General features: G+C 44.0%; 2 protein-coding genes across 2 annotated transcripts in view; both read left to right on the forward strand.

Annotated features, from left to right (window-relative positions):
- CEP152 (centrosomal protein 152) overlaps positions 1-9,616 on the forward strand; it is a 29,294-nt gene extending 19,678 nt beyond the window's left edge. The window contains exons 19-28 of the mRNA XM_081337159.1: positions 71-316; positions 1,005-1,136; positions 2,304-2,945; positions 3,701-3,863; positions 4,494-4,673; positions 5,420-5,510; positions 5,625-5,728; positions 6,301-6,457; positions 7,314-7,417; positions 7,749-9,616. Of these exons, the coding sequence (XP_081193285.1) occupies positions 71-316; positions 1,005-1,136; positions 2,304-2,945; positions 3,701-3,863; positions 4,494-4,673; positions 5,420-5,510; positions 5,625-5,728; positions 6,301-6,457; positions 7,314-7,417; positions 7,749-8,698 (2,769 nt within the window). The 3' untranslated portion in view covers positions 8,699-9,616. The remainder of the gene's footprint in view (positions 1-70; positions 317-1,004; positions 1,137-2,303; positions 2,946-3,700; positions 3,864-4,493; positions 4,674-5,419; positions 5,511-5,624; positions 5,729-6,300; positions 6,458-7,313; positions 7,418-7,748) is intronic.
- A 4,799-nt stretch (positions 9,617-14,415) lies between these two features.
- FBN1 (fibrillin 1) overlaps positions 14,416-27,481 on the forward strand; it is a 168,262-nt gene continuing 155,196 nt past the window's right edge. Inside the window, exons 1-3 of the mRNA XM_081337040.1 lie at positions 14,416-14,634; positions 15,370-15,616; positions 26,102-26,607. Coding sequence (XP_081193166.1) covers positions 26,381-26,607 — 227 coding nt within the window. The 5' untranslated portion in view covers positions 14,416-14,634; positions 15,370-15,616; positions 26,102-26,380. The remainder of the gene's footprint in view (positions 14,635-15,369; positions 15,617-26,101; positions 26,608-27,481) is intronic.

The raw sequence follows: 27,481 nt of genomic DNA on the forward strand, positions 1-27,481 counted from the left end.
TTTTCCCTCCCCCAAAGATTTTCCATATGAAATTTAACTTTTGTTTAGTGCAGTCTTCTGTTCCCTACAGGCCCAAGAGCAGGCTTGTCAGGAAGTTGAAGAAGAATGGCAACAAAGACTAGCCCAGGCTCTGGAAGAGACCAAGAGGGCCACAGTGGAACTCAAAGATCATGGTAGCCAAACGGATGAAACACTGCGCCAAGTGATTGCCGGGGCAGTAGAGGAACAAACGTTGTCGTTGAGGGAGGCCCTGAAAGCAAAGGAAAAATCGTTGAGGGAGCAGGAAGTGAACTATCACGAGAGCATTGCCATTCAGGTGACCGGCGGCTTTATTTTTATGGGGGTACAAAATAAAACCCAAGCATGTGCAATCAATGTGATGTGGAGTAAATAATTGCTTTAGGGCTAAATCTAGAAAAGGACTACGGGTAGTACTTGTCAAGAATGAAACTTTGGCAACTACCTGCCTCTTTGTTTCAACTTGCCATTAGAGAAAGGCGGAGGAGATGATGCTTTAGAATGGGTTAGATGGAAAAATGAAACGTCTACGATTCCGTGAAGATTAGGAGAGCCTGAAACCCTTTTAAGGACACCGCAGCAGCTGCAGGGATGAAGCAGACGGTTCCCATAACAAAGTCAAATTATTTACATGGACTATGTGAGGGGGTGGGGGTTGGCTGGGGAAATTCTTCAATTCTATGAACCTCAGAGTGAGTTTTGCTTCAACATTACCATGCCATATATTCCATAAACTAAGGTTTTCAGAAACGGAATGAACCTGGAGTTTTATTTGGATTCTTGAGCTGGATGTTGACAATCCTTGACTTAACAGCCATAATTGGGACCCAAATTTTCATTGTTAGGTATGGCGGTTGTTAAACGAATTTTACACATGCAATGAATTGAAACAAGAGCTGAAACTGGACTTCCATGTTTTGTCTTGTTTTTACGGCAGGAATGGCTTCTTGACCTTTGCTTACTATTAACTTTAATTACTTAACTAGGTGGAAGTAGCTCTGACGAAAGCTCGTGCGTCGTGGCTGCACGAACTTACCGATCTTGAGGAGTACAAAAATCACTTGAAGGTAGCCAAAGAAAAATGGGAAAAGGAATCTGAAATCAGCACAGCAGAAAAGGTAGCGGAGAACGGATTTCATCGTCCTGATCAAGTGTGGACAATATGACAGTTTTGTATTTTACTACATTAGCCTGGGGGCTGAAAAACTATGAAAGTCAGTTGATTGGATTGGACAAAAGCCTGGGTGTCTGCTTAAACTTCCCAAAGAGATAGATATTGAAGCCTATAGCAGCCCAGCAAGATTGCCTCTGTATATCTGACTGCCATCTTCTGAATTAAATAGTTTTAAAATGAGTTGGAGCAAGTTTAGCTTGCAGTATCTAATTTCAGAGACTTTAAGACGCCCTTGGAAATGGTATTTATCAAATAACTAGTGTAAATGGTAAAGCCGTCCACACTTGTTAATAATAGCTATTTGATTTAGAGAGTCGTTTATTCTTTTTTTCTTCAACTGTGCAGCCACAACTCCCCCCCACACACACACCTTCATTAAAAGTACCAACTTTTGATTTGTTTCCAGCTAGGACTAGGGTTTAATAGTTCACTGTGGGAACACCAGTACTAACCACTAGGATCACAAATGAAATAGGCTGGAGGAGAAAGGAGATGAGTCTGGCTCTCCTGGACAGCTACCCTCCTATGTTAATTTCAAACTGAGGTATGCCTCTCCCAATCCATGCGAAAGCATCCAGAGAAATTTTTAGGCATTATGGCAGGAGGGGGCGGGGGTGGGGGGGGTTTGTCTCCAAACTTGGCAACTTTGTGGACAACCTTTCCCCTACTTATTAAAATACTAATTTCCATTATGTCCCTCCCCTTGCAGTAATCCAAACCATTCTTACTCTTGATAGGAAACAGATTACCGTATTTTCCGGCGTATAAGACGACTGGGCGTATAAGACGACCCCCCAACTTTTGAGATGATTTTCATGGGTTAAAAAGTCGTCTTATACGCCGGAAAATACAGTAAGCAATATGTTTCCCTATTTAACAATTTCACCTGCTTAAAATTCTGCTGTACTAAGAGCAGTATGCCTCATCCGTCTTAATCCAGGGGTCTCCAAACTTGGCAACTTTAAGACTTGTGGACTTCAATTCATGACCATGGCTGGCTGTGGAATTCTGGGAGTTGAAGTCCACAGGTCCTAAAGTTGCCAAGTTTGTAGAAACCCCCCCCCCCTGCATTTAAGGCATTACTGACAAGACCTCTGTGTGGCCTCTTTAGGTATCGGCTGCTGAAGAGAGATGGAAGGAGCAGCTTGAGAACAGCGATAAAGCTCAGAGAAGGATCAGAGAGCTTGAAGAGAAGGTGGTGTCCCTTAGGCGGGAGCTGGAGCTGAAGCAAGACGAGATCCCCTTGCTTATCGAAGCAGAGCTTGCGAAAGCTCATTCTCAGTGGATTAAAGAAAAGCAAGGGGAGATCCTCAGCATGCAAGAGCAAAACGAAAAAGAGCGCCACGCCCTTTTACAGGACCAGAAAGTTAAACTGGGCGAGATGTTTGCGAGAGCCAAAGAAGACTTTGAAAATCAAAAGAAAGAATTGTTGGACCAAAAAGAAGCCGAGCTGAAGACGTGCCTTGCCAGGAAGCAACAGGAATGGGCAGTTCAGGAAGCCAAGAGACTTCAAAACGAAGTCCATCAGTATGAGGACAGGATCCTCGTTCAGGTAGAACTTCTCTTAGATGACCTCCACAAGGACTTGATCCAGTGCGCAGGTTGTGAATGCACTTGGGAAACTAAGTGGAACGTGTCTCCCCCTCTTCAGATCAATTGCCAGTTCAAAGACAAACTGGCATTTTGTTTGCAGAAAGCCTACCGAAGCACCGTCGGTGCCATTCTTGAAAAAGCAACGAAAAAGTGGAACCAGGTAACATTAGCATGGCCTTAGAGGATTTGTATTTCGATTTTATACTTCGCTTATGGTCCTTTGTCTTCCACTTTTTAGCAGAGCAGAACTAGGAAAAACGGGATGGTTGCTTTATGAAAGTAAAAAAAATAAAATAAAAAATACTGATATGTACCATATCAATATAATGCAAAAATATGTTTAAAGCAGAAGAATCCGTATATTTGCAAATCTTTGTTTTTCATAGCCCCTTTGTTAAGTTTCCAAGCCAAGCATTTAAGAATGCAAACCAACTTGAAAAGGGAAAGGGAATAACGAAGCAAATTAAAAGTTGACAAAAAAGTACACCACAAATTTATAAACAAAAGCGCACGGGTTGATGAACTGCAACAAGTTTTAAGGTTCTAGATTCTCTGCTGAGAGACTGCTGCTGCCCCGGATGTCACCGGGTTCCGTGCATTGTCTTTGCATTCCACTCCCCCCCCCCATTTTTTATTGTGACTACTGACATGTCACAACTGAATATATTCTCAACTTAGACCTGAGCTGCTCTTTGCCTCACAAAGAAAAATGAAGGAGTAGTTCTTAGGTTTTGCTGTGTCAGATGTACATGCCCCACTTTTGTCCTTTATTGGGCAGAAAACTAGCTGCTTCTCCGCTTTGAACGTGGTAAGCAAGTAGGAATTTTTTTTCTTGGAACGCAAGATGGATTTGAAGAGTTGGTCCTGAATTGCTGTCTGTTCTTGTAAAATTTCTATCTGTGTACTCCTTTCTAGAAAAACGAACATTTGGGCCTCGGTTTCAACGATTCGGATGACTCTTGCATGCAGAACGGTGAAGGGGAGCCTGGAGACAAATTGTATAACATTGGGCAGCAAGTAGAACTACAGCGGATACTAAGAAAACATCCACCTTTGCAGGAGACTGAACTAGATCTTGGTATTACGTTGCATCCATTTCCTCACTTTAATTGGAATCTTGCTTGATTCTATTTTTACCTAACACACGAATTCAGTTTTTAGATAGAGAATTGCACAGATATGAAAGCTAACTGTGTTAATGTTAATTCCACAGTTAATGCTAACTGTGTTGTAGAGTTAAAGCTGGGGAAGTCCATGAATAATACTCAGTGTGTTAGGCACTTTATAAAGTAAACTCTAGAGCGCTCCTTCATTAAGTACTGAGCTTGTAACCCTGGGCAAATTTTCTGATGGGTGTCAATGTATGCTAAACTTCACAATATTGTCTCCATTTCTGTGATTTTCTGAAGGCTACAAAAGTGTACGGTGAGTCTTTGTACACTGTAAACCTAGAATTACAGACCCTGTAACTGGGATTCCTCGAGAATAATAGTTCAAATTCACTACTAATTCTTCATTGTTAGGAAGCGAACACCACGCATAGATCATGGGCGTACCTGGTGAAACTATGCAGCTTCCAGAAAAGTTTATTTTAAGACAACAGCTAAGATATCCATAATAACTACAACCTGGTGGTAGGATTATCTTTTCTCTTTGGTTGCTTGGTCAGCCAAAAGTAGCCAGTAACTTTTCATATTTGTTGGTGCAGATTGCAAATGTAAAAAAAGAAATATGTTGTCGCAAGACGAGATTTGTTTTGAGCGTTATCGACAGCAGCTGGAAAAAAAGGAAAAAGAATGTGAGGATTTGAAAAAGAAACTTGACAAAGCTTGCAGGCATCTCCAGCTTGCTGTGAAGGAACAAAAAACAAAGTCTGAACAAGCCCAAGGTCTGTTACCTTTTACATGTGGATGTTGAATAAGAACAACTAGTTCACTTGTGCATGCACTTAATCTGATTCTTTGTTTGATGACAGTTAAATACATAAAAATAGAAGCCCTGTTATCCTTAATGTAGTTTAAGGTTTCTGAACACGTATCTGAGAAATAAACATTATCCCTTATTCTTACAAGCACAATATAATACCTTGATGTTTCTATCATCTAATAATATATTGACATGTAAAATAAGCTTCTGATACACTTGTTTAAAGCTTTGTAGTTAATTTAACTTAATGCTTTGCTATAGAAAATAATTGTATCACTTGCAGTTAGGTCTTCAACGGACTTGTTAAATAGCTTTTATAAAAAATAATTACCTCTCATTCTCTCAGGATTTTAATTACTCTTTCCAAGAATGGGGACATTTGCTGTTGGCCAAGTCGTGTTATTAATGATTTTGAGGTTAGGTTCTGTATGATTTCCCCCAGTTATCATATTACACCCAATAGAGGATTGTTTTGGCCTGTATTTGTTATGAACCTTGGAATAACTACAATATTTTGATACCAGTGAATTTTGTGAGAACCTTCTCAAAGATTAACAGCTGCCTAGAAGAGTAACCCAAAAGGTCACTAGTAGAATAACAATCAATTGGAATTCTAAATCATAACAAAAACAAAATTGCTGGGTTATTATGTAACACCAAATTAAATGTAACACTCCAAGGGTTTTTCCTCTCTATTTTTTTTTTAAGAGAATGAAAAAATTATGAAAGCCCTCCTGGAAGAAAATTCTGCAATGAAGAACCAACTTGATGATTTGAAACATGTCGACATTCCTCCCAGGTAGCGCATACATTACGAGAGAAATGATAACTTCTGTTATAATATAATACTAAACTTCTCTGGGCAGTTGTAATTTCATTTTTGGTTTGGGCATCCCGTTTCCTGTGCTTCCAGGTCATCTTCAGAAGGCTGCGTCTCAAAACCTTGCTGTTCGTGTGGTGGAAAAGCTTTGGAAGAGATGCGTTCCCAGTATCTTAAAACAGTGAGCAAAATTAAAAGTAAGTGGCAAAGAAGATGAGGATTCCATAATCGGTTCAGCCTTGTTTTTGAGCTTACGACAGAGGGAAAAATTCCGATGTGTTCTTCTCTTCTTTAATTCCTCTTTTACCGCTTCGGGTGTTGAGGGAGAAGCAGAGTCCTTACCCCTCTGGCAGCTTCAACCATTGTTGTAGGATGTCTTTGATATTGTCTCTCCCAACTTCTTCTGAGTCTGCCTTGTGTTCTTTGACCTTCTCCTTTTGCATTGCCATGTTTGGTATGGAATCCTCTAATATGTTATTTACTACTAGTCTTCATATTTCAAGTCTTGTTGAGTATCTACGGGTGTTTATAGTGGTACCAAGGGTGAGCAGCTTAGAAGAAAGGGAGGGGGGAGAATTCTGATCCTGTCTACATACATGGGATAAGCCCCTTCTCTGTTCTTTGTCTTCTCACCAAAGAATAAGGAACTTTGGCACAGTTCCTTATGCTTTGTATAAATCAATACTATACAGATACAGCGAAAATTGTCCATTGCGAATCTATGGTTGATGTGCCTCACTAAATATAAATTGGTGTTGTTTGTTCATAGGTGACATGCTTCGTTACATCCATGAAAGTAAGGAGAGAGCAGCAGAAATTATAAAATCTGAAGTTTTAAGGGAACGGCAGGAGACTGCCCGAAAAATGCGCAAATATTATCTTATTTGTCTTCAACAGCTTCTGGTTGATAACGGCAAGCATGAAGGGTGAGGCATTTCAAGTGATGTTAGATGGGAAGAGTACTCTCAGCAAAGTTCTTGGATGAGGAACCTCAAGGTGTTTTTGTGGATTGCGGGTTTTTTGTGTGTGATTTTCTGGTTTATATTGCTCTGTTTGTATAGTGCCGTGGTGGCGAACCTATGGGACGCGTGCCACAGGTGGCACGCAGAGCCCTCTCTGTGGGCACGCACGCCCTCGCCCCAGTCCTAGGCCTTCAGCTGGGTTTTATAAACCCTTTTCACTTTAGGCCTCCGCCACTGTGCAAAAAAAAAAGGTTCAATCAATCAATGAATTTCAACTTCTCGCGGTAAAAAAAAGATCTCGCAAAGTTGGAATTGATTGAACTTTTTAGTCCCACCCAGTCTGCCGTTACCACTGCAGCCACGCCCACCAAATGGGCCACACCCACCTAATGGGCCATACCCACCCGGCACCCAGCGATAAATAAGTGGGTTTTGGGTTGCAGTTTGGGCACTCGGTCTCTAAAAGGTTTGCCATCACTGGTATAGTTTATACAACAATTTCAGGTGAAGTGCAGAGACAGAAAAAGAAAAGAGATCTGTTATCTTTTTAATAGAAAATAACAGATAGAATCTTCTTATATTCCTTTATTTCTTCATTCTCTCTGCCTCATATAGACACGTGGGTTCATTCAGCATGTCACAAATTCCCTAAAATTGAATGGCTGTAAAGCTAAAAAGGAGCTCTGTGTAGTTAAAAATCATTTTTTTCTTCAAAAGTTTAAGAAAGTTCAAAAGTTTCTCTTCTTGCTTGGATTCTTAGTTGACTAGATAGGATTTTTTAAGGATTTTTTTTTAAAAAAAAATCGTGTTACTTTCGCAGGGCTGAAAAGAAAATAATATGCGCTGCTGGCAAGATTGCTACAATGGCTAAAATATTAGAAACTCCTGTTCGGAACGCAGCACTAAATAAAATCCCACACTCAGGTATACTGCCATGTCTAATTTTCATGCATGCCATCCTTGTTTTAATAAGGAGAGAACGTAATATTTACCCCATAGAGCAGGGGTAGGGAACCTTGGCTCTTTTATGACTTGTGGACTTCAACTCCCAGAATTCCTGAGCCAGACATTATGAGGGGAAAGGGAGAGGTTTCCAAGCTGAGCCACGCTGGCTCAGGAATTCTGGGAGTTGAAGTCCACGAGTCATAAAAGAGCCAAGGTTGCCTACCCCTGCCATAGAGGATGTTGAGTTCTTTGGTAGGGAGTTTGGAGGCTCCTGTTTTAATTTCTTTTTGCTTTCCGTCTTGCCTTACAGTCCTACCCCAAAACTCCAAAGCTGAAGAATCTAAAACGAGTTACGCTCAACACTCTAAGTCAACCCCCAAAGAAAACCAAACGCACGATGACAACACGGGCAAAAAGCACGCACCTCGCAGCTTGCAGCCACAGCTGGATGCCACCAGCGAGTCCCGCCTAGTTTCTCAAACTCAGATTGTCCGGAAAGCTTTTAAGCGACTGGACGAGCCTTCGGTTGGGGTTGCCCCTTCAGAAGCTTTCGGGGAGGAAGACCTTGGAAACAAAGGTCTGCCGTGTAGAGTGGGAACATTCCAGAAGGCTTCCTCTTACGCGTCTCAAGGAAAACCTCAAAGTCTTCCTCCCGTCGCAGGGGATGGTCCTGACTTTGGAACCACTGGCGAAAAGTATAAGTGCCTAAACGAAAGGCCAAGAATAACGGAGGTTGGAGGCAGCCAGACGTCTAGACAGTGGAAGGCAAAATCTGGGGGAAGCCCAGGCTTGGAAGTTCAAGAAACCCCAGTAAGAGATGAAGGGTCTTCTGCTGACTGGAGCTTATTAAGTGAGGCTCTTCACGCAAACAGTAGCGGTGGCTTTCGGCATCCTGTTCAAAAAATATATTCCAGGGGGCCTCTAGATTCCCATTCAGCGCTTCCCATGACCAGCCCCCGTCCCCAGGTCAAGGAAGAGGCTTCTGTTTTTTCACAGCGTCTAGATGGACATAACGAGAAGGAACTTATCAAGAATCAAAACATACATTGCACTGAAAGCCATCTGACTGTGAGTTCAAGTTGTACTCCGTTTGCACACTTGGACACTGTAAGCCCTGCTAGGGCCCATCCGAACAACACTGTGCCGTGTTCTGCAGCAGGAAAAAAATATACTTCCCTACAATCAAGGAGACACATACACAGGGTGATGGATTGTCCACAAGACAGTGGCTTTGACAGCCCACAGATCGACTTTGATTAATCCTCAACATCGGAAAACTCTCAGAGAAGAGATACTTAAATATATTTAAATGAAAGGTGTGGAGAAAGCCTGTGGTGATGGTGTGATGAGTGTCTTTTGTTTATTTCTTTTATATTTGGACTGTTACATTAACAATCCAGTTATGAATACCTAAGTGTGAGTTCAGCCTCTTAGATATCTGGCTGTATTGTTATAGATTTGCCTCTCTCTGTGTATGTGTGTGTTGGTGTGTGTGTTTTTCTTTATATGGCGAGGGATAATATTGAATTGTGTCGCAGGGAATTATCTATTTTTTACACTCGAGATTAGTGTGTGGTCCAATGCAATTTTTACATTTTATTTATATAAAAATAAAGCAAATGCTTCGTAGGCCAAATGTAGCAACCATCAACCTTTTTCCCCCCTCCAAAGCTGACAGCATCTTTATTTTGGTGACTTAATACTTTTTTTTTTTTTAGATACACAGACAGACTCAATTTCTATAGTTGTCCATCTCAATCGGATCGATTCGGGCTGGCAAACAATATCGCAGCAATCACAACCATGAAAACAAATGATACTTATACACCAGAGGTCCCCAACCTTTTGGACACCAGGGACCGGTTCCGTGGAGAAAAGTTTTTCCGCGGACAGGAGGGTGCGTGGTTTTGTGTGCTGCCTGCATCCCGTGGATGGGGCTTTGCTTGTTTGTGCAGACCGGTTGTTGGCATGCTGCGGCCCTGTACCGGTCCACGGACCAGGGGTTGGGGACCCCTGCTACAGACACCTGAAAAGTGTCACAATAATTGCATAGAAATCAGCCCTGCAACCAACTAACGGGGTTACTATCACTGTCCACAAGATGGAGACAGCTGACTCTTCTGCAAATTTCCCTCTACTGTGTTTGTGAACTTCCCATCTCCGAATGCTGAGAACATCTGCCAATTCTGAGCAGCTGGTTTTACAGGAAGATTTATCTGGCAGGTAGCACCAAAGTAGGCTGGGACTGGCCTATAGCTTGTAGGAGCTTTGTCCCCATCCTGCATGAGAGAAGGGGACTGCACTTATTATTTCCATTTAAGTAAGAATACAAGTAACTCCTTGACCTATGACCACAGCTGAGCCCAAAATTTCCGTTGCTAAGCCAGACGGTTGTTAAGTGAGTTTTGCCTCATTTGATGACCTTTCTTGCCACTGTTGTTAAGTGAATCACTGTAGTTCATCTGGCTTCCCCATTGACTTTGCCGGTGTGAAGGTCACAAAAGGGGATCACATGACCCCCGGGACACTGCAACCGTCATAAATACGAACCTGTTGCCAAGCGTCTAAATTTTGATCATGTGACCACAGGGGTGCTGAAACTGTCATAAGTGCGAACAACCGGCCACAAGTCAGTTTTTCCCCAGTGCTGTTGTAACTTGAATGGTCACTAAACGGAACGGCTGTAAGTTGCAAAGAACAAATAGGCAGTTCCTCAGTTCCTCAGTAATTTTTTAATCCACAAAGTGGTTTTTTTTGAACTGAAAGCAGCAAGCAAGCATATATTTAGCAAAAGGTGCTGGATTTCAAGGAAGCACCCAGTCAAAAAAGTTAGCCTTCGTTATATTTTGCATCATGGAGAAACTTGGCAGGATACTAAATCTAGCCTCCAACTGCCATGTAGACCTGAGAATTTAACAAGCTTTCAGAGAACTAATCCATTTATATGATGTTTTTTAAAGCACAAGTGAGATACATGCACACGTAATTTAAGATTTCCATTAGCCCTCTTGAGGCACAGATATCCTTTTAGGTGAAGCTTTTCAGCTTTTGATAAAAGTTTGTACTCCGTTCAGTTCCTTCTCTAGCCAAGATTTGGCCTATGTTGAATATGAATTGCTCAGGCAGATATTTCAGTCATACAAGGTTGCTTTTCAAAACTCATTGATTTTGTAAGCCTACTCTGCAACATTTCTTTGTTTCGCTGTTAAATGTCTGTACCTTGTAAGCAAAAATATTTGTGGGTCAACATACCCAATCTCCAACAATATTTTGAACTCTGAAGCAAGGTAACTTCAGTTTTCTCTCCCAAATAGCTAAATCTTCTTTCCTGAGTCAAAATTCAAGTTTTTGTGGTGATTCTACGAAAGCTTTCTGTGTCTTTCTAGTTGGATATTTTAAGAACTGCACCATCTTGGCTTTGGTCGGTAAGGAGATGAGTCACCAATGATGAAGATCTGTGCAACTTTTGATCCATGCGATTCTACAATTGTTACTCCATCTATAGAAATGAACGACTTGAGATGGGTGGTTACCCATTGCTCCAGCTTAATGTAATTTCCCATGGTGAAGGGATTTTTCTCATGATTATTGTAAAAGTTATGAACACAACACTATCATTATCCAATCAGGATTTTGGTTTGTCTTAGAAAGTAACTGCAGGTTCTTTGTTAATTCTTTGGCTTTAGCATAGCCTTTAATTACTTTGTGGGCATGGAAAGGGTTTCTTTTTTTCAGTTGACCTATACCTTGTGAATTTTCAACAAATTTAGTGGTTTTTATGGTTTTTATGGCACTCTTATCACCTCCCGGTGGTTGGCAAGACCATCTCAAGGCAAAGAAAATAAAAGTGTAGAACAAGTGTATTTCATGTTAGCAGCATTAATTTTTCATTCCAGTATAAGAAGAAAATTATTCACAGATTCCGTATCTTGTTACTGTTGGCATTATCCTATTCCCCGTGAAGACGGTCTTCAGGTATGTATTTTACGTAATGTTTTCAAGATAATCCAAATTGTGAAAGTGCTGTGTCTTACGTCTGGTGTGTTAAACAACAGATCAAAGAATCAGGTGAGCAGAAGCTTAAGTCACCTTTCTGGCAAGCTCACTCTGTGATGATAGAGGAGTAAACTAGCCTGCCTTCTCCAAATCTGAGTTTACCACACTATCTGATTAACAACGGCTGCCTAGTTTGTTTCTGGGTCCTTCTCGTGCTTCTAACCAATCCATAGACGTCATAAAAAGAAGAACCAAGAGCTGCCCCCCCCCAAATTGAAAAACACATGTAACTTTCCCTAGTTGTGCGTTTAATAAGACAGGATTTTTTTAAAAAAATTAGCATGGCTTGTGAATAAAACCTCTGGGTTGAAGGCCGCCGAAAGGAAAAATGCGAGGGATGAGAGAATTAAGCATCCATTTAATTTTCCACCTTACAAATTTAAATCTTGCCATCACCGTTTTCCCTCTCTGGCAGACCCAGGTCTGTTTGCCTTTAAAGAGGCAATTCTTCAGCTTTCAATGGTTTAAACCTTAGTGTCCAGACTGCAACTATTAAGACTTGTGGACTTCAACTCCTAGAATTCATAGCCAGCATAATGGAGTTGGAAGGGACCTTGTAGGTCTTCTAATCCAAGTCCCTGCTCAATCAGGAGACCCTATATTTCTGACAAGTGGATGTCCAATCTCTTTGAAAACCTCCAGGGATGGAGCATGCACAATCTCTGAAGGCAAGCTGTTCCACTGATTCATTGTTCTGTTAGGAAATTCTTGCTTAGTTCTAGGTTGCTTCTCTCCTTGATTAGTTTCCATCCATTGCTTCTTGTTCCACCTTCAGGTACTTTGGAGAATAGGTGGGCCCCCTCTTCTTTGTGGCAGCCCCTCAAATATTGGAAGACTGCTATCATGTCACCCCTAGGCCTTCTTTCCCTTAAACTAGACATACCCATTTTCTGCAACTGTTCTCTGTATATTTTAGCCTCCAACCCCCTAATCATCTTCGTTGCTCTTCTCTGCACTCTTTCTGGAGTCCCAACATCTTTTTTATGTAGTGGCAACCAAAATATTGGATGCAGTATTCCAAATGCAGTTACAAAGTAGTACTAACCCTTCCAAACTGGCATGAAATTGCTGTAGGTAGGGCAAAAGATTTTGGTCCAAATTAATGGAGCGTCTAGTACCGGAATAACAGCATTCGAAATATTTGCTAGCTAAGTTGAGATGAACGTGGAAGTGTGTGTTGTTCCCACAGTGAGGTGGGTTCATTGTTAATCCCTGTTCTCCAATACCATGGATGTTACTTCAGCTAGATCAGTGGGACACTCCCGTGGAGATGAATCACCTCATTAGCAAGGGACTGATTGGGGTAGAGACAAGAGACAGTAACGCCTATTCCCACAACTGACATGTTGTTTTAAGGAATGTGAGGCCTGATTCTGCAGCTGCAACTCTTCGGGTCAAGTAGGAGTTTGAAAGGGATGAAACTCAGGGAACTCCTAATTCATTGTTCCAATTTGGCTGACCCACATTTTATTTGTACAGTAACAACACCCACTGGAAAAAAAGGCAGTTTTAAATTCTGCGAGCCACAAAGTGTACATCTAAAGCATCAACAAGCAAATTATCCCCGGGTATGGGATGCACTGAAGAATTGTAGGTGCTTTCAATTTGTATATATTAGTAAAGAATTTAAATAATTGTCTTGAGGTGTATGTACTTTTATTGTATGGTTCTCTGACCCAAAGGGCATAAAAGTTTTGATTTGATCTGACTTTCATTTTCTATTTTGTAAGCTTGAGTGATGGAGATTCAAAGCAAGGCAGTAGAATGATCCCACCAGTCCTGCAAATAAAGTCTCAGTTTCAAGACATAAAATTGATTTTGGTAGCTAGCTACACAGAATTGTCTTATTTTTTTCTTGAAAAATATCAAATGCAACAAAGCCCACTGAAGCTTATGGCAGCTTAAAGAGTAACTACATTATGATATAAGCTTTAATAAGTCTTTGAAATTGAACTTTTGGGGGTACAACCACTTAAAATACTTGTTGAATCAAGAAATTGTTATACAGAAAACTGATAATGCCAACCCCTAACCTAGAAGCTTCTCAGGATAAATGGATTATAAATTTTAGTTGTGTTGTATAGCTGGAATATGTTCCATTTGATCTTGAGAAGATTTATTCAAAACCTTGGATCTCTGAAGGTTTTGAGGATAATATCAGGTAAGAACACAATTGTCTCTAGGCTTAATTCTAATAACTCATCTTTTCAGTTTAAAGGAGTTTGTTTGAAGTAGTTACTTTAGCTATTTTACTCCCTAAAGGAAGATGGAGGTCTCTAAAATTTCTGGATTTTTAACCTTTCCCTTATCACGACTTCTTCATATGAAAATCTTCACCTACCCTTGGAATCTTTTAATGCGCAGAGCTAATGGAGTGCTCTTTTTCAAGAAAGGGAGAAAGAGAAAAACCCTACTCAAAGCAGTGCCTGAAATTCCACGGAAAATATTGGGCTTTTAAACAAGAACACAGCTTGTGGTGAGTTCTACTCTTTGTGATTTTTCTCCAAAGTGCCAGGAGAATGTTTTTTATCTTATATAAAAATTGGGTCTTAAGCCTCTAAAAAAACACAAACTAGGTATTTGAGGTAATACGAAGAATTCTTCCATTTTGTTTTGTTTTGTATAATCTTCAGCATTCTGGTAAACCTTCAGCCGTTTTCCACATGGTGATGCTTCAAATTTATTGTTCTTTATGACCCATCACAGGACACATCATGTTTTGAAGGGCAGTTCAAGAGCCTATAAATAAATGGAAAGTAGTCTTACTTTCCAAAATTGAGCTTCACCGTACTTTATCTCTTGGTCCCTTAGAGTAACCAAATTTCCAGGGTTCTCTTTTCTGCAATAGTTACAATACTTAAAGCATAGCTAAGCACCAGCCAGTCAGCTTTGGTTGATCTCAAAGTCTCGGATAGGAGATACATCAGGAAGTCCCAAGGCTACAAGCTATTCTGAGAAGGCAAAAATACACCCCAGAAGAAGACAGTGTCAAACCACTTCCCTACTGTTCCCAAGAAGACTTATTTGGACATGTCTGTCAAGTCATCAGAAGTAAAGGATGACCTGAAAATCTTTAAAAAACAACAACAACAACTGCATATCTGGGCATTCTGCCACTTCTCTATGTGTGTCACAAGAAGGTTAGCCTTTGCCCCACTTGTTCTCCAAAATACATATTGTAAATTTTTGGTTCAGTCGAGTTTGGAATTAAAATTTAATCTGGTTTAAAGTTAGCCTTCGTTATATTTTGCATCATGGAGAAACTTGGCAGGATACTAAATCTAGCCTCCAACTGCCATGTAGACCTGAGAATTTAACAGAAGCTTTCAGAGAACTAATCCATTTATATGATGTTTTTTAAAGCACAGGTGAGATACATACACACGTAATTTAAGATTTCCATTAGCCCTCTTGAGGCACAGATATCCTTTTAGGTCAGGGGTCTTCAAACTTGGCCCTTTTATGACTTGTGGACTTCAACTCCCAGAATTCCTCAGCCAAGTTTGAAGACCCCTGTTTTAGGTGAAGCTTCTCAGCTTTTGATAAAAGTTTGTACTCAGTTCAGTTCCTTCTCTAGCCAAGATTTGGCCTATGTTGAATATGAATTGCTCAGGCAGATATTTCAGTCATACAAGGTTGCTTTTCAAAACTCATTGATTTTGTAAGCCTACTCTGCAACATTTCTTTGTTTCGCTGTTAAATGTCTGTACCTCGTAAGCAAAAATATTTGTGGGTCAACATACCCAATCTCCAACAATATTTTGAACTCTGAAGCAAGGTTACTTCAGTTTTCTCTCCCAAATAGCTAAATCTTCTTGAGAGTCAAAATTCAAGTTTTTGTGGTGATTCTACGAAAGCTTTCTGTGTCTTTCTAGTTGGATATTTTAAGAACTGCACCATCTTGGCTTTGGTCAGTAAGGAGATGAGTCACCAATGACGAAGATCTGTGCAACTTTTGATCCAGAGTCTTGGTTCAACTATCGTTATTTTCCTGGCTAAGATGCTCACGTGGAAAGCAGTTTTAGCAGTTCTGCAGAAGATGGATTTCGGTAACTGCACCTTACTGTGTAGAGTGAGATAAATTGTATTTGCTGAAATTCCTGCTTCGCGTATCTCTTGGAGGTAAGACACATACATGCAGCCCCGTTCCTCAAGATATCTGGTTCCCATAATTTTGAACCCAATCATTTTCAGAATATGTTCTCCAGTACAAAATGGTGGTGGAAGCCAGAATGTAATTAACTAGCTGTAGAATATACGAGTGTTTGTGTGTCAAAGGTCCCACAGAGAATTCCTAATGTTTCTGTTTTAAAAGGGCAGAATTTGATAGCAGAGACTTCTGAGTAATTTATCAGATGTATCTCCCACCTGCTATTTAGGAGCTCAAGGGGACAAAATTAAAGTTTCCTTTCTGATCTCTTCATCCATCATAATCCAAGTTATCTGGACTAGTGATCTGGTGTGCAATGATGTAATTAGCAATTGCTATTCAGAATGTATCATAAGGAGTAGCCTCTAAGTAATATTAGTTTATTATTGGTTTATTATTTTGTCATGGCTGCAACATTAACCAAAGATCTTTGTAAAATCTTTGAATGTTTTGAAGTTCTCCTATGCTTTTGAACTGTCTTTTCATTACTGCCTTCTATAACAAACTGGACTTTGGGGGGAGGTGTTACCATGTAGTACCACTTACTACTGAGGATAAACTAAAGGTGGTGGTGGGGGGAAGAGGAATTGCATTCTGTGACAGATACGAAGGGGAGATCTCAAGGATGCATAATTTGGCATGCATGGGTCTTTCTCATAAGAAAGTGGTGTTAGTTGATTTGCATGTTTCTTTATACATTATGTAGATTCTTAGTTAAACATTGTTCTTTGTTTTAAGAACACACTGCAGGGGAAAACAGATTAGAGAAAGCTGCCTTTGCTGCAGATGGGGTCCAGGCATCTCATATGTCGAAACGCCTCTTAACCATGGTGTGTTTTCTAAGTCAGAACCAAACACATCACATGATGGTGAATTGTTATGTATAAATACAGCCACTGTGGTTCCTCAACATGTTGTACCAACTAACCTTTAGTGGCTCATTCAGCAGACTGTTATTAAACAATCCATGGCTTAGTGCAAAGGACAAACCTAGCCAATTCCCGGTTTTATCTGAACCTCTAGGTCAGAATTTTCCTTCCAGCCCTACTTGGTGGTTCTGGGTTTTGAAAAGGGATCTTCTGGATAGAAAGCAAGCTTGGGATGACTGTGTCATGAGTCCACCTAGAAAATAACCTGTGTGTGTGTGTATATGTGTGTGCGTGCGATAGCTCGGCAGTTAAGGACGCTGAACTTGACTGCCCAGGTTCGAGACCATAGTGCCACAGGACGGGGTGATCTCCCATTACTTGCCTCAGCTCCTGCCCACCTAGTAGTTTGAAAGCCTGCGAATGCAAGTACATAAATAGGTACCACTTTGTGGGAAGGTAACAGCGTTCTGTGTACTTTGGCATATAGACATCCTGGCCACATGATCCTGGAAGTGTCTTCGAACAACAGTGGATCCCTTGGCTAAGAAACAGAGATAAACACCGCCCTCTAAAGTCAGAAACAACTGGACAGGGCAAACTTTAACTTTTACCTTTATTTATAGATAGTTGGTCTGGACTGCACATTATGTTCTGCATGCACAATAGTGGCCTTGCAGGACTAGAACTAGCCTGTATCAAAATCTCTGAATTTGCATTTGTTTTTTTTTTACCTTGCACCACTTGAGCATCACCCCTTAGAAACCAAACGCATAGATCAGCGGTTCCCAACCTTTTCTATACCCCGCACCCCTAGAACGCTTCTGATATATTCTCACACCCCTTACAAAAGTAATACCTGGTTATGCATATACACTATAATTTTTGAAACTTCTAAACCCAAATTTTCACACCCCCTGGAATATCGTCTCGCCCCCCCCTTGGGGTGTGAATGCCCCCCCGCCCGAGTTGGGAACCCCTGCCGTAAATCTACCAAAGTTAAACTGAATTTGCTTTTTATCTGAGTTTGTCTATTGGGACTGCTTAGTTCTCTTTCTTAAAAATAAAGCCCCAGGACCAGTGGTGGGATTCAGCACCACTTTGGCAGAACCGGTAGCTAATTTTTTTGTTGCCCAGTCCCAGAATGGACTTCCAGAAGCGGCCTCCACACGGAGAACCGGTTGTTCACCTATTTGAATCCCACCACTGTCCAGGAGGAAACTACTTTTTCCCCCACTGCTGTCATTCCGTTTCAGCTAAATAACTTGTTCATGTTGTCCTTTGCGGTAAGAAGGATTTTTATGAATCCCTCCCCCCTCCTTCTTTGGGATAATGTTGAAGATATTTTGCACTGGAAGGAATTCAAAAGCTGAGGCAAAGAACAGACAATTTCTTCGGCAGTAAGAGCCCGCTGTTCCCTTCTGGCAAATTAGCTAGTAACACTTTAAACAATAAAATAAAATAACACCCCAAAGAAATGGATCAGCTCTCGCCCAATATGCCATGTTAATTGATAGGTGGTCTCCATAGTTCATGCTATTATCTCATATACTGTCATCCGCATTGTTTTTAGCAGCAGGGCAAGGCAACAGCAAGATACATCACCACAGCTGTCCCAATGGACACAGAAAAAAAAATTATGAAACTCTAATTGGCTTCTTATGTGGGCTGAATAACTCTTCAACAGCTGAAGACAGATTCTGAGAAATGCGAGCTCCTATTAAGATAAGCCTCTGTTGTTTTCCTTCCCTGGGGACATTTTCTAGGATTCTAGGCAGGGTTCATGTCAAAATGTGGTGTAGTTTGGGCTTAGCCTGTGGAATGAACCAAACCATGGTGGTTTGCAAGCCATCTTTTATGTTTATGCTTGAGGTGTGAATGGAGCCATGGGGGGGTCTTTTTCAATAAACCAGGTTTAAAGCAAACCAGGTCTTTGCACGAAGAATGAACATCGTCAACCTGTTCTTCTTTTTGTCCAATATTGGATGTTTCCGTTTTTAAAGATAACGTTCTTGTATCAGTTTTATCTATAATTTCAATGGATGATCAATGATTTCCAGATTTGTTTTGCTATCAATCCTCAGCCCAGGGGAAAACAGGTTTTATCTCTAATGAGATTGACCGAAAGAGGATTTGTACAGCTTTATTCAATCAGATGCAAAACAGATAAATTTTGCTGTTTTCTTTAATGCCAAATTGGATGGTTTTACTTAATACCTCATGGAGTGATTTATAAAAATCTCCGAGAATGAATTGCGTCAGGTTATATGTGGTTGAGCTGGTTATTTGCAAGGCTGTGCAAAGATCTGGGCATTTCTGTAATCATGATTGCTTACTCTGAAGTTCTGAACAATGAAATTCAGACTGTAAGCTGCTTTACATAATTCTTTATTAGTATCATTTGACAGTCCGTCGCTTCAACTTTGGCTCTCAAATGAATATGTGAACTCCCAAAGGATGGCATTTCGGTTAACAATGAATGTTAGTCTGGGTTTCTACAACATGGGGTGCAACCCCCGCTTTTGTCCATTTGCTACTATTTTACTCCTAATTGTGACCGTCTGCTTAATTGGAACCTTACACACATTGTTTTGTCTGAACTAGGATGGTCTTCGTTTCAGTTTACAGAAATTGGAACTGAACTTTATATCAGACCTCAGAGCATTGTAAATTCAAAATGGGAATTTCTCCAGGTACAGCAGTGCAAAAATGAATTAATACGGATCTCCTTGGCCTGTGAGCTTCATCCACATAGCGGGTATGAACAATGGCACAATTTTAAGAAGGCGTGTTTTAAGGGCCTCTGTCCAGTGGCCTTTTCTCAGCCCTGTACCTATCTAGGTACATGTTTAGAAGGTGTAAAATTTGATGTTTTGATTGTGGGGTCCTTGAGACTGTCTGAGCTGGGTAGTTTTCTTGCAGACGTTTCATGACCCAACTAGGTAACATCATCAGTGCTGGAAGGGAGTGGGGTTTGTTCTCTCTTTATATACAAGTGGCTTGCCCTGTCAGTGTTGGTGAGAGTGTTTTTGATGGTTCCTTGATTAGGCTGTTGTTTACTGTTTTGTTTAAGTTTGTAATCCCTTAATTGGGATTTGTTTACTACTTGATTGTTGGTCTATATTAATCTGTCAGAGATTACTAGTTTTGTTTTTTTGCTAAAAAAGATCTGTTGGGTACTCTGTTGAATTAATATTAAATAAGATTGATCTTACTCTTAATGAATTTCCTTTCAACCTGTGCCCCAATAAGTCATTCCTCACATCCCCAAGAGCTAAATGCATTGCATTTTATAAAAAGGAACGGAATGAGTACATACAACAGGAGTACATGCCACTATTAATCCCTCGTGACTTGTCACACAGAACAATTGTGGACTCGCTAAAATTGAAGCGCTGTTTTCCAAAGTGGGCCTTATGTTACCAGTGGAACCTAGAGAAGGAACTTCAAAGGTGCTTTTTCAAAAGGCCACCGGACTTTGTTTTCCCCTGAAAATGTTTCACTTCTCATCCAAGAAGCTTCTTCAGTTATGACTGAATGGTGGAGGGGGGGGGGGAAAGGATTTATTCCATCCTCCTTGGCTAATGAACAGATGACTGCAAGGAACATAAATCTGTCCATCCTCCACCAGCCAGAACTGAAGAAACGTCTTGGATGAGAAGCAAAATGTCTTCAAGCAAAAAAAAAAAAAAAGGCCAGCTGACTTTTAAAAAAGGGACGACCCATCACCTGGATCAGAGGTCCCCAACCTCTGTAAGGGGTTTGCCATCGGGCTGCAGGAACAGCTGGCGAGTGTGCACGTTTGCACAAGCAGTGGGCAAGCCTGCAAGCACATGCTCCATTTAAGTCAGTGGCAGGCAGCGTGCACGCCACTCGTGCAAATGGATCTGCATGCGTGCTTGCCGGCCACTCGCACGGAACCCTGTCCTCACTCCCCCCCCACTCTGGTCTGGAAAGCTAAAAACTTTAGGGGACTCTGACCTGGATGACTGAGAATCTCCAGAGATATTACAAATGAATATTACAATACAATGAATAAAATGTGAAGTAACACAAAGCAAAAATGCAACTCCTCTTGCACAGCGGGGGAAATTTTTATTATGTTTTGGAAGAATCAAAAAAAGGATTTATTTTGGAATTCCATCCCATCCCGAATTCACAAGGTCCCCTTTTACCCCAAATAATGTGCTGGGGTATTTGAGGTGACTTTTAAATCCGCATAATTGTGGTTCCTTTGGATCGATGTTTTGAGGCCAGGAAGCTGCTGGGAATCCCAAATGACCGCTAATGTAAAAATTGGCTGGGTATGTTGCAACTTGACAAACTCCCCGATTTTGTCATGTCAGGCCGGTGGGAATTAATAAAAAACAACAACAAAAAAAGGGAAAGAAATGTAGACAAGCTGCGGAGCTGATGCCAAAAGGTGTGGGCTCTCCTTTTTTTGCAGATTGTATGATGATATGCAGGCCTAGGTTGTATATATTCTGCCTACTTGCAGCAAAGAATTTTGGCAAACCGCATCATGCGATTGTTGCTTCTTTTTCTTCGAGTAGCGGAAGTCAAGTTGGAATGTCACGTTTTGCAATCGGCAGTCTATTTTTAATTTAACCAGAATTCACAGCCCGCAGGCATTTGTTTTACAGGATAGGGACCGTGATTCTGTTCTCCACACTCCAAAGACTTTCCCACCCCAGCCATGCACAGAGGGACAGCCGCAGTGTGAGCGTGATGGTTTGAACATAAGGGAACACTACATTGGCAAGTGTCATTTTTGCTTTCTTGGCAGCTGTGCCTTAAAGCAGAACAAAGGCCTTTCCTGTGAGCCTGACCCGGCTTTGTGGCCAGTGAAGATGTGGCATGGAACCTACGTGCACATCTGGTGCTCTTTAATCCGCTGCAGAAAACAGGGTCGGCTTTTTTTTTGCTCAGCGCTGAGAAGGGAGCAGCAGTACAGATGCCTTTGATGTGTGTCAGGGTGGGACTCCCAGACACTATTGAAGTATAGTTTCATCCAGAATGACCAGGAGGTGTAATTGCTCAACATCTGGAGAAGGCAAAGGGTTCGCCACTCTGGGTCCTGGATGAGCAATAAGCAGCCAAGAGGTGTGGTACACAACTTCAACTCCCACCCATCCCCAATGGGGAGCAGGAGTAGGAGTGAGGCTGGGTAGTCCAGATGTTGCGCTAAGCCACAATGCCGCTGGCTTGGTGTGCTGTAGGGAGCCAGCAATTTTTGCTTTGTCGAGAAACCTGGGTGAAAACAAACCATGTTCCTTGACTCACGACCATACATTTCGCCGCTGTTTAAACTTGCAGCAGCAATGGGGGAAAAAAGGTGATTTACGACCGGTCCTTGCACTTACGACTGCTGTACGCTTCCGGTGATCAAAATCTGGTTGCTTGGCAACCAGCATGGCTTTTGAGGGTGGCAACATCCTGGGATCACCATCTGCAACCTTCCCCGGCTGGTTTCTGACCAGCACACTCAAAGAGAAGAGATGGATTTGCTTAATGTCTGTGCGATTCACTTCATAACCGTGGCAAAAAAAAAAAGGTTATAAAATCGGAGGTGACTCAGTTACGAACCGCCTTGCTTTAGCCATGGAAATTCTGCCCCCCCCAAACTGTGGCCATAAATCAAGGACTCATTATTGGGAAATGGGAGTCCAGCACACATGACAGGATGTGCGCATGACCAAATAAAACCAGAATGTAGATTGTCTGGTATTGTTGTCAGGTATTGTGGGATCCCAGCCAATGCCTGGGCAAAGAAAGTTTTATGACTTTAGGTAATTATTTGCTTTGCCATCGATAGCCAATCCCGGCAGCCATGTTCCTTTTGTGCTTTAGACCAGGGGTCCCCAACCTCCAATCGGTGGACCGGCACCGGGCCATGGCATGCCAGCAACCGGTCCACACAAACAAGCAAAGCCTCATCCATGGGATGCGGGCAGCACACAAAACCACGCACCCTCCAGTCCACGGAAATACCTCTCTCCACCGAACCGGTCCCTGATGCCTAAAAGGTTGGGGATCTCTGCTTTAGACCAAAACAGGTTTTTGAGCAGAGAACGTAAGAGTTGGAAGGGACCTTGGAGGTCATGTAGTCCAACCCCCTGCTCAAGCAGGAGATCCTACACCATTTCTGACCGATGGCAGTCCAGTCTCTTCTTGAAAGTGTCCAGTGATGAAACTCCCACAATATCTGAAGGCAACTTCTGTTCCACTGGTTGATTGTCCTCAGTGTCAGAAGATTTCTCCTTATTTCTCTCCTTGATTAGTTTTCATCTATTGTTCCCTGTCTGGCCTTCAGGTGCTTTGGAAAATAGATTGGACCCCCCCCTCCTCTCTGTGACAGCCCCTCAGCTGAAATATTATGCAGTTGCCTAGTTACCCCTCGTGTTAGGTTGCTACGGGAGACGCTGAAAAACTACCTGCCCATCATGTATATAATGTCCTCTTTTCTTAGTTAATTCCTTCTTTGATCTTTAACTGTAGGCATAACAATGTCCATAAACGCTAAAGGATTCGCCCATTTACAGTAGCTATGAAAATGTATTTTTAAGTAAACGCTGCCTTGAAAGGGAAGTCAATGCCTGCTCTAGCTTTCTCATTGGCAGCGGCTAAGAGAGGAATGTCTTGATTTGGGGGAAGTCCTTGACTTGTGACGACAACGGAGCCCAAAATTTCCATTGCTAAGCGAGGCAGTGGTTAAATGAGCTTTGTCCCATTTTACGATCTTTCTTGCCACGGTTGTTGCATGAATTGTGGCACTTGTTAAGTTAGCAATACGGTTGTCAAGGAAATCTGGCTTTGCTTTGGTTGCAAAAGGGGATCACACACACACACACACACACACCACCACCACCACCACCACCACCCCCACCACCCCCGGGACACTGCAACCATCATAAATCTGAGACAGTTGCCAAGCGTCCAGATTTTGATCACACGACCCTGGGGACGCTGCAAGGGTTGGTAAGCGTGAAAAATAGTCGTAAGTGCTGTTGTAACTTCAAACAGTCACTAAATCAGGGGTCTTCAAACTTGGCCCTTTTATGACTTGTGGACTTCAACTCCCAGAACTCCTCAGCCAGGCACGTGTGCCTGGCTGAGGAAATCTGGGAGTTGAAGTCCACAAGTCATAAAAGGGCCAAGTTTGAAGACCCCTGCACTAAATGAACAGTTGCAATTTGAGGACTAACAGATTCAGTAGCTTTGTGTGTCAGCTAATGCTCTGCAAAAGCCACTCTTCTTTGACGAGGGCCCAAAGGGTCATTTCTTCAAAAGGCAGCATTAACTTTGCCCATGCTTCTAAGAAAGGCTGGGCGCCTCCTGGTCCCACCACCAAAGCTTCTGGGAACACGGCAACCGATTGCTGAGCCTTGAAGACATCTGAGAGCCTGCTAAGACCCAGTCCCTGGCACAGAGTTCATCATCTATCAGAGTTCTTAAACGAGGGTGGGAACTCATGTGTCATGTTATTAGGTAAACATCTCCAGAACATTAGACTGAGTGGCTTTGCAAGCGACATAGGAGCGGCTTATTGTGGTTTTCCAAAAGGCAAGCAACTTCTCCCTGGGGACCAATTTTTTACATATGTGAGGCATAGCATAAAAACAATGCGCTGTACAGTCCCTGGTGCCAAGGCTTAGCTTATTCTATAAAGAGGCATGCATGCTGTTATGTATCTCTTGGTCTTAAAAACTTTATAGGCATGTATAATAGACACCACCTCGCCCAAATTAAGCACTTCCAATTCCTTGCAGATTTAAGGAATGACAGCCTCTTAAGTTCCAACTTAGACTGGGGGGGGGGGGGGAAAACTCATGATATTCCAGCTGTAGCTGGATCGAATTTGAGGAAGAATATGAGGGATGACACACCTCTGAAGCTGGAATTCATGCATCTAGCTTCAGATTCAGTTACTCTGAAGGAAACACCCAGAGTCATCTTATAGGGGAGATGGGTGGGATGGAAAATTAGATAGATAGATAGATAGATAGATAGATAGATAGATAGATAGATAGATAGATAGATAGATAGATGGATGGATGGATGGATGGATGGATGGATGGATGGATGGATGGATGGATGGATGGATGGATGGATGGATGGATGGATGAAGAGAGAGAGAGAGGATCAATAATACCACCAGGCTGTAACACTTACCTCTAGTTCTGCCTTTAGTTAGCAAAAAGGGGATTCTTATCCTCACCTGTTAGTAACAGGTATGGACTTCTTTCTACAGTGGTAGCTCATAACAGGTATCCAAGTTAGGAATCTTTCCTCCTAGGATGGAAATCTAAAAGGTCAAATGCGATCATCCCTAGTTCGGATAAAATCCACACAGGAGCCTACTTTTCCTTTGGGGTTGTCCATCAGCTGTCTCTATGGCCATTCGGTTGAGACACTTTTTTTTGGGGGGGGGGAGAAACCTGCCGAAGAGTTTTTGCGCGGGAGGAGTCCTGTATCCCGCTCAGTGGGAGGAGTACGAACGCTCCCCCCTCCCACCCCCAGCCCCATTTGGTTTGAACCCGGGTTTGCTGCTGTCAACCGGCCCCAGGCAGCTCTGAGCGCCAGTAGCCGGGGGGGGGGGGGCTATTCTCTCGCTGGTCTTCCAGGTCAGCCTCTAAGGCTGGCGTGGATCGGTGGGACTCGGTGCCCATCGGAGCCTTCCAAAGAGGACAGCCCAAGTCCGAAGGGCAGGAGGAGCCGCGGCCGTTGCGCTCAGCGACCCCCGGCTCCTCCAGCCCGCGTCTCTTCCCCCCCCCCGCCGCCGCCGCCCCCGGCCCCTGCGTTGCTTTGGGGAGGGGGGGGTGGTCCCTGCTGGCCCCCAGGGCGCCCGCCCGGACGAGACCAGAGGGAGGGAAGCCGTGGCCGGGAAAGAGCCCAGGAGTGGCTGGGCGGGGAGGGAGGGGGGGTTGGAGGCTTTTCTTTTCTCCCCCTCCCTCCCTTCTCTCTTCCCCCCCCCCAACCTCTCGTTTTTTTTGGAAGAGGTCTCAATTCTCCTCCTTTTGCTGCTGTTCTGGTCCTCTCCTCTCCCCTCTCGCGAGAGAAAAGGGCGATACTTTGAAGAAGTGGGGGGAGTTGTTGGGGGGGGAGCGCGAGGGGGGGGCGAGAGGGGAGGGGAGGGGACAAGGAGGTGGAGGTGGAGGAGGAAAAGCGGGCGAAGGCAGAGCCAGCCAGCCAGCGAGGAAGGCGGCTAGGAGGCGAGCGAGCGAGCGAGCGGAGCGCTGGATGTGGCGACCCCCGTGGCAAGAAGGCTCAGACGCGGCGGCGGCGGCGGCGGCTCCCGTGGGTGCAGCTCCTTCCCGGACGGGGCTGGGGCTGGGGGGGGGGGGGCTTTGCGGTGGGGCAGGAGAAGAAGAAGAAGAAGGAGGAGGAGAAGGAGGGAAAGAGCCGCTTCTCGCCTTCCTCCACCTCCTCCTGACAGCGCCGGGCTGCTGGGCGCGCGCGGGCATCCTTTTTTTCTTTTTGCAGAGGGCGCCAGCTTGGGGAAGGGGCGTCGCCTGCCAAGGCGGACGGGGCCGGGGCTGCCGGCCGTCTAACGGGGCTCTCTCGCCCGTCTCTCCCTCTCCTCCGCCCCAGGTCCGGCAGGGAGAGCCCGTGCTGAGCTCCCCGGGCTAGCCAAGGAAGGAAGGAAGGAAGGAAGGAAAGAAGGAAGGAAGGAAGGAAAGAAAGAAGGAAAGAAGGAAGGAAAGGAAGAAGGAGCCAGGCCAGGCGAGCCCCTTGCAGCGGCGCGGGCGCGATCCCAGGGCGCGGGGCAGCCTTTGCAGGCAGGAGTCGAGGAAGACGACGACGAGGAGGAGGAGGAGGCAGCCGCGCCGCCGCCGCAGCATCCTCGCCTCCGCCGCCACCGCAGCCGAGATGCGGCTGGGCGGACTGCTCGTGACCGTCGCCTGGGGCTTCTCCGGGCTGCTGCTCGCCTCGCCTTCTCCGGGCGATGCGGGGGTCGCCGCCGCCGAGGGCAGCCTGAGAGCCGCCGAGGGCGCCTTCGCCTCCTTCGCCGCCGCCAAGGAGACCAACAGCCGGGCCAACCGGGCCAAGCGAAGAGGGCAGGCGGGCGGCGCCGCGGGCCACGACGCGCTGAAAGGGTAATTGGCCGGGACGGAGGGGAGGGGGGGGGCGACCCGGGCGACCGGTTGGGAGGAGAAAGGGGGGCGGCAGGGAAAGGCAGGACCAGCCGTCGGGGACAGCTCTCGGGGCCCCGCTCCCCGATCCCGCGGCGGGGTTGCCTGGGATGCGTTGGGTCCCCAAGTTGGAGAGTCCCAAGCGAAGCCGGCACCCTCCAGATGTGCAGATGGGAGCTGTGAAAGGGATTTTCTGCCCCCTCCCCCCTTGCACAGCTGGAGGGCGCCGGCTGGATGGAATGGGACAACCCCCCTCCACCACCACCCCCGCGATCCTTGGAATCCAGCTTTCCAGAAGTGGGACCCTCTGGGTGCTTTGCTTCTTAAGGGCCGGAGGTATTTCTGCCCCCCACCTGACTTGTCAGGGGATGGAAGAGGCGCCCGGTGTGGTCCCTGCTTCGGAAGGATATGCTGGGTGTTGTCTGGAAAGGGAGCAGGTTCCTGGGCTGTCTCCCTGACAACGTGGCTAAAAAGGATGCAGAGGTGGCAAAGACAAGGTCGCGCAGCTGGAGTCCCAGGAAACCTTGCTTGCTTCCAAGGGGGCTCAGTCAGCTGGCCTGAATTAGTGCAAAACCGACTTGTCCTTCCAAGCCAAGGAAATCCCGCAGCATCTTAGAGATGCTGCCTTTACTGCAGCAGCCGTTTATTTATCAAATTCATTTGCTGCCCGTCTCCCGGCTCAGTTGTCACGAAGTACAATTTACCTTCCTGGTTTTTGACAGTTAGGCTGGGATACCTTGATTCATTAAAGCTCAACTTAGAAATATTTCAAGGGGAACAGACTGGGAACAAAGGGCATTTGCTGTAACTGCAGAGAAATTGCACGATTCCCTTTTTT

Source organism: Vipera berus (assembly GCF_964194415.1).
Source record: "Vipera berus genome assembly, chromosome: 12".
NCBI lineage: Eukaryota > Metazoa > Chordata > Lepidosauria > Squamata > Viperidae > Vipera > Vipera berus.